The 13198-nt window shown below is 38.3% G+C and overlaps 1 protein-coding gene across 5 annotated transcripts in view; it reads right to left on the reverse strand.

Moving 5' to 3' along the window:
* Positions 1-325: 325 nt before the first annotated feature.
* myot (myotilin) overlaps positions 326-13198 on the reverse strand; it is a 208189-nt gene continuing 195316 nt past the window's right edge. For 4 of the 5 annotated variants that reach the window (XM_042074328.1, XM_042074329.1, XM_042074326.1 and 1 more), the window contains 2 exons: positions 9305-9438; positions 326-789 (listed from right to left, as the gene is read on the reverse strand). In XM_042074328.1, the coding sequence (XP_041930262.1) occupies positions 659-789; positions 9305-9438 (265 nt within the window). In that variant the 3' untranslated portion in view covers positions 326-658. Of the gene's footprint in view, positions 790-9304; positions 9439-13198 lie in introns of those variants that run through there. The other variant, XM_042074330.1, reaches the window with a different exon arrangement.

Raw genomic sequence — 13198 nt, forward strand, 5'->3', positions numbered from 1 at the left:
GGAGGGTGAAATTTCATGGGGAAACTACAATGATGGGTCAAATTGACAGAAAAGTTGCGGTGTTTGGACAAAATTGCAAGGTCGCCCGTATGTTTTGGCCTCCATGTTTAGAATGCATTAGCCAAAGAGGGACATACCGAAAATTCTAGCTCCGCCATTTTTTATGGAGACTATTTTAACTAAGTTCAAGTCAAGTCACATTTATTTATATAGCGCATTTTTGTGCAACCCAAGTGCAACCCAATGTTACTAAAAAAGTGCAAGCTTTGGCTATGTAGTGAAATGTTTGTGAACAAGATGGGAGGAGATGAACGCGCTGACAGCATTAATGATAGCACTGAATAAAATTTTACACTGCTCTCAGATACAGCAAAACAAATCTTTAGCGCCACACTCAAGCCGACAAAATGTAAATGTGATACCACAGTAACATACACAAATTATCTTATATATCATGTTTTGAAAAATGATATGCCAAAAAATAATCTAGGTACCAGAAAAATCTAACTTAAAATCTACACATTTCTATCCAGGAATAGAGACAGAAAATACAAAAACAATAATCAGTTTACCCTTATTATTAGTATACCCTAATTATAAAGCAGCTTGACATCTGTTAAAATATAAAGTTGCTCCATCTATCGAACAACCTATTATTTTATAATTCTTCACTCTCGTACAGTGGAGCTGTATGATGTGTGGAGTTTTCAGGGCCCAATGCAGATAACTGGTTGACAATGGGGTGCATTTTCACTGGCTTGACGTGAGCTGGAACCTTGTTCAAGTAAGCTGTGGAAGGGTAGAGAAAATGCTTAGAATATTAATTAATAACAGAGCTAATATAGCATTAATATATCGTGACCCTAATTTAAAATGGTACATAGTGGCTTCATTTTCTACTCATGATATTCAGTTCTTTTTTATACATTTTAATACAGTTCTTCATGATATGTATTTAATACATATGAAAATAAACGTGAAATTGAATTTCACAAGATACACAAGCGAAAGGAAGAAAATGTATTGGCATGTGATTAGTACTGATCATAAGCCTGATCACTTAATATGAACTGTACCTGTATTCATTTGCAGCTTGCACTTATATCCACTTGTGTGCCCTATTCAAACCCCATATATTTTTGCTTGTACTTTGCAAAGTCTACTTGTTTCTCAGTCAAGACAGACCACTGTTATTTTGTGGTTGAATGTTTGACCGTGTTCTTGTGGTTTTCTGACTTTTGCAATCAAACTTCTAAGTTACTTTGCACCTGTTTTCAGCCATCCTTGAATTTCTGACAGTATTTTTTTTTAGTTTGTTAGTTTGTATTTGTACTTGGAAAAGCAATAAACAAACACACATGATGCTAATATGTGGTATATGTCTAGGGCACAACAGGAAAAAATAATTCAAGAAATGATTATTATTCACACATTGTTATATGAAAATAATGACACACAGAACCCCCACCCACCCATACATATAATGTGCATGACATGAGCTGTCTGCAGATATTTACCATACAAAAAAGAAAAAAACAAAACAAAAAGTAAAAGAGAAAGAGAAAAAAAGACAATTAAAATAATTATAATAATACAATCAAAAACAAAACACAGCAAAAAAAAAAAAACACATACAAAGCCTGCATTCTACAAAGAAATGTAACTACAGTCTGTTTATTTAATTAAACAGTGTGTATCCAGCCCTAGTGTTAACAGAGGGAAGGCTCAAATTGTCTATGTAATTAGAAAGACAACTCCATGTTTTATAGAACCTGTGGGTAGAGCCCTTGATGGTGTGTCCTATTTTTTCTAACTGCATAAAAGAAAGGATATCTTTAATCAAGGAACTGAATGAGGGGGCATTTGAAGACTTCCACCTCAGCAAGATTAAATGTCTTGCTACAAGTGTGATAAATGCAACAAAACAAAGTCAGCCGTATATGAAGAGAGGGGAAAAACTGGCTTAATTTGACCTTAGTCCAATGGATACGGTGGACAATCTTGCACTGAATCAGGCCATGTTTAGCGCATATTGAAGAGGAATGTACGCGGTGTACTGTAAGATTGAGTCCCATAATTCGTCTGAGATCTTATCTCCTAGGTCCTCCTCTTATTGAGTTTTAATTGAGTTGAGACTTACTGGCGTTCTTTATATAGATCAGGGGAGGGGTTGGCTGCATATATTATGTCAAGTTGACCAATTTTCTGCAGCAGCCTAGACAAGTCCTCCTTTCAAACGCAGTGTATGAAATAATGCTCCCTCTAAGATACGCTTTCAATGCCTAGAGTTGATGCAGATATATCAGGAGTTTTATTAATCTCTATGATCTCTATATTGATGTGATTAGAGATGGATTGGACAAAGTCATCGCTAGATAGCAGGAGTGTTGAAGCACTAAGGTGGGCACATTGAATTAAGTCCATCAAAAACGATTGTCAAGGAGATCGGCACGTGGTCATATATTACTATGGGATTATATGTTACGGAGTGAACAGAAGGTAATAAATTGTTATTTATTAAAAATAATCAATACGTGTGAATGTTTGATGGACATTGGAGAAAAAAAGAGTGTTGTTTACTGTTTAGATATAGAAAACGCCATGGATCAGATATGGTGAATTGTTTTTGATTGAATCGTTTTTGCAGAATTGGATGGAGAGTGTGTCCATCAGTGGTGGAGGAAGTACTGAAACTCAGTACTTAAGTAAAAGTACAAATACACAGAGAAATATTTACTTTAGTAAAAGTAAAAGTACCACAATGACAACCCTACTTAAGTAAAAGTAAAAAGTACCTGCTTTTAAATTTACTTTAAGTATTAAAAGTAAAAGTATTTGCATAATGATTTATTCTCTTAATATATATATTCTAAAAGGAAAAATCAGTATGGGCTGTGGCATTTTAATTAAGCTAGTTTTAGGTTATACTCGACTAGATAGTTTTAAGTTAATGCAATTGTGCTTACCATCTGTGGCCCAGTTTACATTCTGACCTACAATTCTAGAGACTGTAATTCTGGTTATCTACTAGGGTGATCTGAGTAAGAGTAATATCATTCAGCAAAACACGAGAGCCTGAAGTTTAACGGGGTAGACAAGGGAAACGTCGGGTGGATCGTAATGCCAATTATGCCGATTGAACAGAAACGTTGCTGAGAAAGGTGTCTTTATGATTAAGTTCAGTTTCACTTGCGCAGACGCATAGACATTGAATGAGCGCTCACGTTACTACCCCCCAATTGTAGGCTATGCATCTTTATTTAATCACACACAATTAAGGAATATTTCCTAATCTGGAAAATGTCACGTTTTTTCCGGCCACCGGTTCATTAATAGTCTACCATTCATTTGTGCCGCAAATGATCAGACGTGTGACAGAAGCATGGGCATAGCCTGTAACTTCGCTGATCCATGGATAGCAATCTCATCGGAGAGGAGGCCCTAACGCTGCAGATAACAGACAGAGAAAGGCACAGAACACAGTTGCATGTACAGTGTAGCCATGGGTCTGGTGAATATAGCCTATACCGAATGCAGATGGCTACAAGCTCACGCTTTGCCTGGTCTAGACTAGAAGCTTATGTTTCTAAGAATGCACGTAGCGCTCCAGAATCTTTGGTAGCAACCCCCCGGTAAAACAAACGTGTTTGTCAGAGAGAAAAAAAAAACTGATCATAAAATGTATCCTAAAAAGGAACGATGGTGTTGTAGAAATGTAGCGGAGTAAAAGTACAGATAATTGCTGTAAAATGTAACGAAGTAAAAGTCAAAAGTATGCACTATAAATTTTACTTAAGTAAAGTACAAATACGTGGAAAATTGACTTAAGTACAGTAACGAAGTATTTGTACTTCGTTACATTCCACCACTGGTGTCCATCAAAGGTTGGGTTAATCCAGCAATTAAAGTCTCCTCCAAGAATGAGAGAATGTGTTGCGATATCTGTGAGCTTAGAGAAAAAAGTTCTAAAAAAATGATAGTCGTCCCAATTAGGTGCATAAATATTTGCGAGAATGACTGGAATACTATGAATTTTCCCAGTAACAACAATATATCTCCCATTTAGATCTGCTAGTGTAACAGAGGTCTTAATTTCATCCGCCGATCGGCCCTCGAACCCGCCACCTTAACACACACTGGCATGGGAGTCGAACGTTCTAACCACTGAGCTAAAAGCCCAGGCTTCCAACTCAGCGGTTAGAAGGGTTCTTAAGGTTAGGGGTGTGAGGATTTACACAAGCAACTAGCAGGCCAGCTCAGTTCAACTCCGTTACACTACTAGGACATTGGGGCAAATGAAGGGGACTGATTTATGTATGAGGATTAGGGTTGGGCACCGAAACTTGGTTCCAATAGGTAACTGGCGCCAAGGCAGACGGTAGTAATGACATCGAATAACAAAGTGGATTTCGATGCCTCATTTTAATGCCACTTAACGGTGCTGATCCACTAGTACTACACAACATACGTGTGGTGTCGCGCTGCCTCCCCACGTTCAGTCGTGTGTGGGCATTACGTTTAAAATGTCAGTTTGCAGCTCATAGTCAGTTCATTTTAACTTGTCTGAAGTGTTTCTCACAAATGGACCAGCAATTGAGGCATGTATTTAACAGCATACAAAAATATTAATAGCCTATACAAACAATGCAAGCCATTTTTGAAATCTTGTTTTATTTAAACTACTCAATGCAATCTCAAATCCTCACCTGAAACAACAGTCAATATATTATATTCCTCCAAAACCTAGTTTCGTTTGTTTTATGGACTACCAGGTGGTCGTGGAAGAGATCGTTAAAACATTAATTTGTCTTGTAAGCGGAACCAAAGTTTCACAGGCACCATTGTGGTACAACAAAGGATCTACAACCTTGTGCTTTCATTGGATAGTCGCATCGCGTTCAATGGATTCATTAACATAAAGATGGGCATTGGCCAGCTTTTTGACGCGCAACATTTTTTCAAATGATGCGCTGCCTTCCCGGAATGCTTTGCGGGCGCGTTAAAGTCGCTTGATGTCACCCATAGAACTAGAGTGGAATGCGACACGACAAAATGTAGTGAAGTGCTAGTGGATCTGCACTGTGAGTCTCAGGCATTTTTTTTTTATACGAGGCATCACTTCACGTCATGCGCCATCTGTAGCATCTTGCTTTTATAGCATCACATTCTATACAGTTAGCTAACATAAACACTTCAAGATAAGCTTAAAGCAGAGCGGTGCACCACATACTGTAGGCTAGTGGACCGTGTTTGACAGCTCGCGTTAGCCCATGCTATTGCCAAGTAGCCTAATTAAAGCAATGTTACAAGCTCTTGTCGAAATATAACATCACAATGAATTTGAAGCTCATGCTAAAAGTTTGCTTGTAAAAACATAAATATGAAGGTGACAAACATACCTCTGCTGCATTGATATTCCCGAGCTGTCAAAGAGGCTATGGAACCGCACGATATCGCTAATTAAGCTTCTCTGACGGGAGATAGCCTAATGTTTTGCGCATAGCCTAGTCGCTGTTAAAATCTCTGCTAGCGCTGGGAATCGAAATACTTCAACACCGGCATATGTAACATGTTACATTTTTTATCGTGTTTTAAGGGGGAAGACATAAAATTTATTGAAGCATTTGAGAACACATTGGATAAACTTGAAAGCTGACTCCATAGATAAGACTACTTGCAATTGCGTTGTCCATGACCTGGTAGTTACAAGTCAAGGCATTTTAACATTTAAAAATATGGCAAGCAATCTGCACTAGATAAACTTGAAAGCAGAGGAAAGATTGATTAGGATACTTGCCATTGTGTGTGTATCCATGGTAATCCGTTGTAACATTTAAAGTTATGGCAAGTCATCTGCAATTAGAATTATGCCTAGAAGCAATGAAACTACAGATATTGATAATAAACTAGATATATAGTTCAATTTCATGTTCTAATTTGTTTTACAGTATCAATCAAAAAAAGCAGTTCATGGTTTGGGCATTTTATTGTAAAAACAAGTACTGGTTCAGGCACCGTTTTGGCACCGGCACTGTTTTGAAAGTATTGATTTAGCAACAGTATCAGATAAAACCCAAACGATACTCAACCCTAATGAGGATAGCTGTACCCCTGGCCTTGGCCTGGAATATGGCTATGAATATGGAAGATTACACGATAGACGAAGATGATGACTTCGACTACCAAGATCCAAGACCCTACCATTTCGAACCTGAGTTCACAAGAAGTTGCGAGCTTTGGATCTGGGAAGAGAGGACGTTGCAACTAGTCAAGGCGAGTCGGATGAGAGACAAACACGAACTGGTGGATTTTGGAGTGTGGAAAAAAAACTGAGGACTGCAGGATGGATCATTGCTGAGAAGTCGTCGGTAGCAGTGACACAAGTGCGGTCACGCTCCTATTCGGGAGTGTTGCCCAACATCGATGGCAGTATTTTATCCCACTCTGCACAGCATAAACACTCCATTTCAGTCGGCATGGGTTGGCACACTCCACACTCACACCACCAGTTCGTGTTTGCTCTCGTTCTCTCATCCGACTCGCCTTGACTAGTCGCAACGTCCTCTTTTTCCAGATCCAAAGCTCGCAACTCCTCTTCAGTGAACTCAGGTTCGAAAAGGTAGGGTCTTGGATCTTGGTAGTCGAAGTCATCATCTTCGTCTATCGTGTAATCTTCCATATTCATCGCCATTAGAACTCTTAGAGAAAGCCCACCTGTCAGTGTCAGCCTAGTAGCAGAGAACTTGGTAGTCACGCTGGTGTATTGCCAGAAGTTGAGGGTTTACAGATGCTGCGTGATGTCTTTGCGCCTGGCAGCGGTGCTTTGCCGGTGCTATGCCCGAAAATAGTTCCAAATCTAAATTGGTTTAGTAAATCCCTTCGTGTTAATTTGCATTGCTATTTGTACTCAATGTGAATGTACAGGTTACGAGAAATAATTATAAAAAATCTTGAGTTATTTGATTAACTTTCGCAACGACATGCTAGCTGGAATCGCCGGATTACAGCGACTACGCTAAGCTAAAGCTAACCGGGCCGTTTCTAGATTAGGACAATGGCTGGGTCGCTATAAAACGCTTTGGCTCACTCATCTAACTCTAGGGACTGCGGGGAGTGACCCAATTTCACCTAGGGGTGGCGTATTCCTTTAACTGGTGCATTTAGTCCCCTGCAATTCCAGCTGACAAAATTCAACTTGTTCCTATGAGACCGCGGCATGAGTCACGTTAAATACTGTGAATCACAACCACAGATGAAAAGCTATTTGGGCAGGCATAATGATCAACAAATACATACAAAATAAAAATAGAAAAAGTAGATTACAAGGCAAAACACATTCATCCCTTGCTAAAGTGTCCGCTGAACAGGACGCACGCATATCCCCTTTTAACATTGCCGAACAATCTGAAGCACCGTTGCTCATTCAAGAATAATATATACAAATAATATAACATCAGCTCAAAATGCAGACTATCTGGTTATTTCAAAAAACAGTGTAGACAGTCTAATAATGACCAGAAAACGAGGCAAATTAGCCTATCGTTAAGCTATTTGGAGATGGAAAGAGAAGAGAAAATAGCAAGGATGTTCAAGCTTAGCAGTCAGTAGGCTAGTCCAAATAGACAGTCTATTTACTTGGTCACCGTTACCCCACTGTCATCTGTATCCTGGAATTAGGCTACCCGCAAGTGTTGTGTTCTTGTTGAAATCCACTGCTGCAGAGGGGTCTTTGAATTTGTGTAGTGTTCCACCAGGCAGCGTAATTTTCAGCAGGGCAGGGAACAACTACCTGAACTTCACTCCTTTGATAGGACGAAGGAGACGCTTTGCTTCCCTAAACTGTGCATGTTTCTTGGCCACAGCAGTTGTGTAGTTAGGGAAGATTGAGACATAGCGTAGAATCCGGTCTCGATCCTGCTAGTAGTGAAGGCGAATAATAAATGGTCTGGGTGGTTTGTCTTTAGCGGGCTTCTCGCGCAGACTACGGTGGGCTCTATCCAGGATAGGTTTTTGGTCAAAACTCATAATGTCCTGCAAAAGCCCAGAGACAAATTCGATCGGATTAGGGTCTTCCATGTCTTCTATTATCCCAATCAGACGAATATTGTTTCTTCTTGAACGCCCCTCTAGATCCCCGCACTTAGCATTCAGCTGATCCATTTGTGTTCTCAGAGTCTGTACAATGTTGTCCAACTCACTCAAGTGGACCCTGGTTGGATGCAGCATGCTCCAAATCTTTGATGGCACTATCATTGTTTTCAATTTTCAATTTGCTATAGCATTTTTCATTTCAGCTCAGCTCAAACTGTCACAATTTAGAACCTCAATTCAGTGGAGAGCAAGTCAACTTTACCGCATATGTGATCCCTAAGAGCGTTAATCATCTCCTGTATCGAGCTAGCATCCATAGCATTAGCATCTCCAGCAGCCTTTCCCCAAGTCCGTTTTATTCTGTCCTGAAGCCATCATTCCCAACTGAGCGAAACTGAATATTCTGCCGAAATGAATGACATATAGTCACTTAGCCTCGGAGCACTGAAGCACACGTCTAACATGTTTCGTGTCCACATGCGCCTACCTTCCTGACAGTATCTTTGATGACTTTGGCTGTGAAAGTCATTGTATCATCAACATTGAAAAAAATGTTTCTTCTTATAACCCTTACTACTCATTTTTACTAGAGACTTATATTTGTTATACTGTATTAGGGATTCCTATCATGCCTCAGAGTAATTTTTTTAAGTTATACTAATTATACCTTTTGCAGGCTTACATGAATATGTTTTGATTTAACACAGTTTAAGTATTACACGGGCACGCTCATGGTTGGCAGCCTGGCGAGAGGGGGGCGGGACCCCCGGGGAATATAGGCTATGGTTCGAGGAAGTTCTGCCTCTTTTCGGTTCTGGGCCTGACACGGCCCGCTGTGTGTTATATGCTGCATTGTGTGCTTTGGTGATAATAAACCAGTTCATGAAACTCTGGCTCTTGGTGAAACGCTACAATATGTTAAATGTATGCTTGGTTCTGAATCATTTTTTTCTATGACCCAGACATTCTTATGTGGTCACATGTGTTTCTACTTATTTTGCATGCATGCATTTATGGTCATAGATTTTATATTAAAATGAAATGCAAAATATTTGAATGTTTTCACTACTTTTTCATCACATCAGTTTAGTATAGGCTAATAAAATAAGAATGGGTGTGCAGGGGCTAAAAATAAGAAAATCTGCTTTACAGATTTAGTTAAAGCAAGGTATCTAATCTACAGATTGTTGAAGAATGAGAATGGGAAACATACTTCCCACATCCAGCCTCGCATTGCAAGTGGACATGCCAGCTTCATTAATGGCAGACACAGTGTACCAGCCTGCATCTGATTTCTTCACCTGGTCGATGAGTAGGCATAGTTGACCTGAGTTATCCTGGGTAAGGCTGTGGAGAGTAAAAAGCACAATGGCATGGTCCAGAAGGCATCATTTAGTTACGGCTGTCAAACTAATCAATTGTACAATTTTCTTGTGATTGTTGTTTCTAGCAATTTATAATGGGTATACCATATAAAATCAACATCAAGGAATTCAAATATTAGTGTTTAACAGATTACTTATTAGCTTTGAACACATATTTTACACAGAATAACCTACAGATTTCCATTATAAAACGTTATTGTCACTGATTTAGCTTTAAAGGTATTGTTCTTAGGTACTAAAATAAATAATAAAACCCAGGCCTATATCTTAAGTGCCAGCTGAACATGGTCCACAACACTCCATTCAAATATATGAAAAGGTAGACATAGAGGGAAAGAGAGAAACAAAACAGACAGAAGTCTCTCTGAAAACTACAGATTTTGTCAGATTTTCCTTCGACAAAAGTTTTGATAGCGTTATTTAAAGTGCTACAAATGGTCCACCATTTAGATCTTCTACTTTCATAGCTATAGAATTTTGAACTTGAAGTGAGCTTATATGGGATAATGGGATGAAATTAACTTCTTCCCAAGATTATTGAGAACATTTTTCATTTCATTAATTGAAAAAAAGAATGAACACATTCATTTTGACAACCTCCCTGAATACAGTCTTTTTTTCCTGGCCGTACAACACCAACACACTTCATGTAAGTGTCTTCAAATTATGGTAAACAACTCATAACAGCAAATGACACAATTTGGTGTCAAAGTAGTTTCTAAGCAAACAACAAATCTGCAAATTCACCCATTGTGTGCCTACCTTTTCATATTATTAATGGGGGCCAAGCAGCACAGCTGCATAGTGTTTCAACCTTTGTTCTTATAACTGGATAAATAGCGAAGCTGCATATGCACCTATAGTGTTTCTACCTTTTCTTATTATTTTTTATGCATGTTTCTTCCGCCATGGGAGTGTATGGGTGCCCATTGAACCATCTGGTAAAAAGTTGTGCAATTTGGCATACAGATTCGGGACAGTCCAACTATACAGTACTTTTCACCAACAGGTCAAAATTGGACATGCATACACACATGTACCATTTGTACTTAATAACTAATACATCAACCTTTTGTGGGCAAAAATCAGAACCCGCCCACCAGGTCTGTGCAAAATTCAGAAGTTAATTGAGTGAATGACTCCTAAATTCCAATTAAATTCTTGAATTTTAATTGAGGTCAAAAACAGGATCTAGAATTGCAATTCAAACTTGAATTAAAGGAAGTAGAATGAAATTTAATGAAATTCAGAAACATAACTTAAGTGCAGTATTCAACAACGAAGCTTCAGAGTATATGTCAGATATGATTGCATCAAACAGTTCCAAAGTAACCTTCTGAACACTGAATGTATGTGGGCTCATGTACTTTTGCATTCATTCATTACATTATTCTATTTTGGAGGTGAAATGTAAACTGGAAAAACAAGTGGTATATGACTTTTTGAAATTCTATAGTCACTTGCTAAGTGAAACTTATGTAGTATTTTGACCTATTCCAGGGATTACAAAGACAATGTTGACTTGGATAATGAATGGATAATGTAGAATGTAAAATCTACATAACCTGTGACATGTTGCCAAAACATGCGATGTTCACAATCACCAACTCAAGCGAGGAGTTTAAACATCTGTAGACTGGTCCAATTCGGTGAAAATGTATGACTGGCAGGCAACAAAAGGGACCATTGTTTCATTTAATCTAGTTCAGACCTTTTAGGTACATTTGCGTTTGTAGCCTAATCCATGAAATAGGCGAAAATACGGGATCATTTTTATTTAGCATTTAATTTTAATCACTATAGAGCTTCATATACTACTTGTTTTTCCATTTCACTTCCAAAATAAAATAATGAATGAACTCAAAAGTACACAGACCTATGTAAGATTCAACACATTCTTTCTGTTGGGTGACTGTGGAATTTCTTTGAATTGCCATGAATTTAATTCCATTTCCTGTCATTCCAATTCCAATTCAACTTCCTGTGGGGCAGAGCCAATTCAATTCAAAGTCCAATTCATGAATTGAATGGAGGCCAATTCTAAAATTCAGAATTTTGCACAAGCCGTCCCACCCACCTGTCACACTCATGATGGGTTCACAAATCGCAAGCCAATCAGCAACATATAGAAACAAAATGCTTGATGAGGGCACCAACTAGTACCAGCAAATTCAAAAAACATTAAATGTTGAAATTGAAAATTGAATTTGATGGCAGCAACACGTCTCAAAACAGTTGGGACAGGTGCAACAAAATCCTAGAAAAGTTGTGGGTAACACTTTATAATAACGACACACAATTCATCATTTATTAAGCCTTTGTTACTTATTAGTTAATGGTTTGTTCATCATTAGTAATTTCTTGTTCATACATAATTTATCATCAGTAAAGCATTTGTTCACACAATTATAAATGGTTTGTTCATAGCAAACAAGCCTATCCAAAACAAAGTTTGTAAGTACATGATTTATACTTAATAAGTAATGAAACAACCACTTATAATTAAATCATTTTCTTATTATAAACCAGTTGCAAACTATTACAAAATGCTTTGTTCATCATTTGTAAAGCATTCTTCCTATTTTAATTCTCATAAATAAAGTATTTGTACAGACAGTTATAAATGGTTTGCTCATAGTAAATAAGCCTATATCTAAAATATGTTTATGAATTATTGTTAATACTTAATAAACTAGATGTACCGCATAGCGGTACACATATGACCGCCGCTCAGTCCTGTACATCCATTCCGCGAAAATAAATCATATTAATGAATTTGTCTCCATCTTCTACTCCATCCCCCACTCTTGAAACTTTTGTGTATGCTTGTTTGGAATGTGTGTTTACGGGCCGCACACAAAGTAGCCTACTGGCGCTGCAAAGGTGAATAGATTTGTAGCACTTGCCAAAACATTTTTGGAGCATTGTTATAAAACCTTTAAAATATCTAAACAATCACAAGTAGGGCAGTTCATCACAGTCCATCCATTGCAACTGGACTGATGAAAGGTACAACTGTAGGCTACATTGCATTTGGGAAAAGCAGAAGGTAGCAGCATAATGTATTTATTTATTTATTATTAAACAAAACAATCCCTGTCAGTTCCATGCAGTTTTCAACAGCTATCAAGAAGAGAGGTCATGTCATGGATTTTTGTGAATGTTTCTTCTTCTACATATGCATAAGTTTAGTCATCTAGTTCATATGATATTCAGCTTTATTGTCAATGCACAAATTAAATACCAGTAGTATAAAACAAAATGTCGTTTTACCCAGTGGTGCAAATAACTGACATGTCCAAAAGGGCCTTCATGAAATGCGTTGCTAGACTGTTCATACACATTTTAACGGGCCAAATTGAAGAGCTACTGTCCGTAATTGTTTGTGCAAATAATATGCTGATTCATGTTCCCTTGCATTTTGCAACTATGAGGTCCATGGTTAGTCTGGCTTTCGCCAGACCAAGCTCAATCTTTTAAGAAATCGAAAAGGAATCGCCGGCAGATCAGGCTGAGTTCACCCAGCCTAGTCCATGGTAGGCGCCCGATAGAAATATTGTTTAATTTTGCGATTGAGATATCCACGCACTGGCGCCCCCCCCCTGCGACGTGTTCGCCCCCGGTTTCAGAGCTATTCTAAATGCAAAAATGCATAGAGGGAGTTATGACAAAACCGTGACTGTTAACATAAGCTATATAAGGTAGGCCCTATGCTAGGCCTA

The sequence above is a fragment of the Alosa sapidissima genome, chromosome 20 (assembly GCF_018492685.1).
Source record: "Alosa sapidissima isolate fAloSap1 chromosome 20, fAloSap1.pri, whole genome shotgun sequence".
NCBI classification, from domain to species: Eukaryota; Metazoa; Chordata; class Actinopteri; order Clupeiformes; family Clupeidae; genus Alosa; species Alosa sapidissima.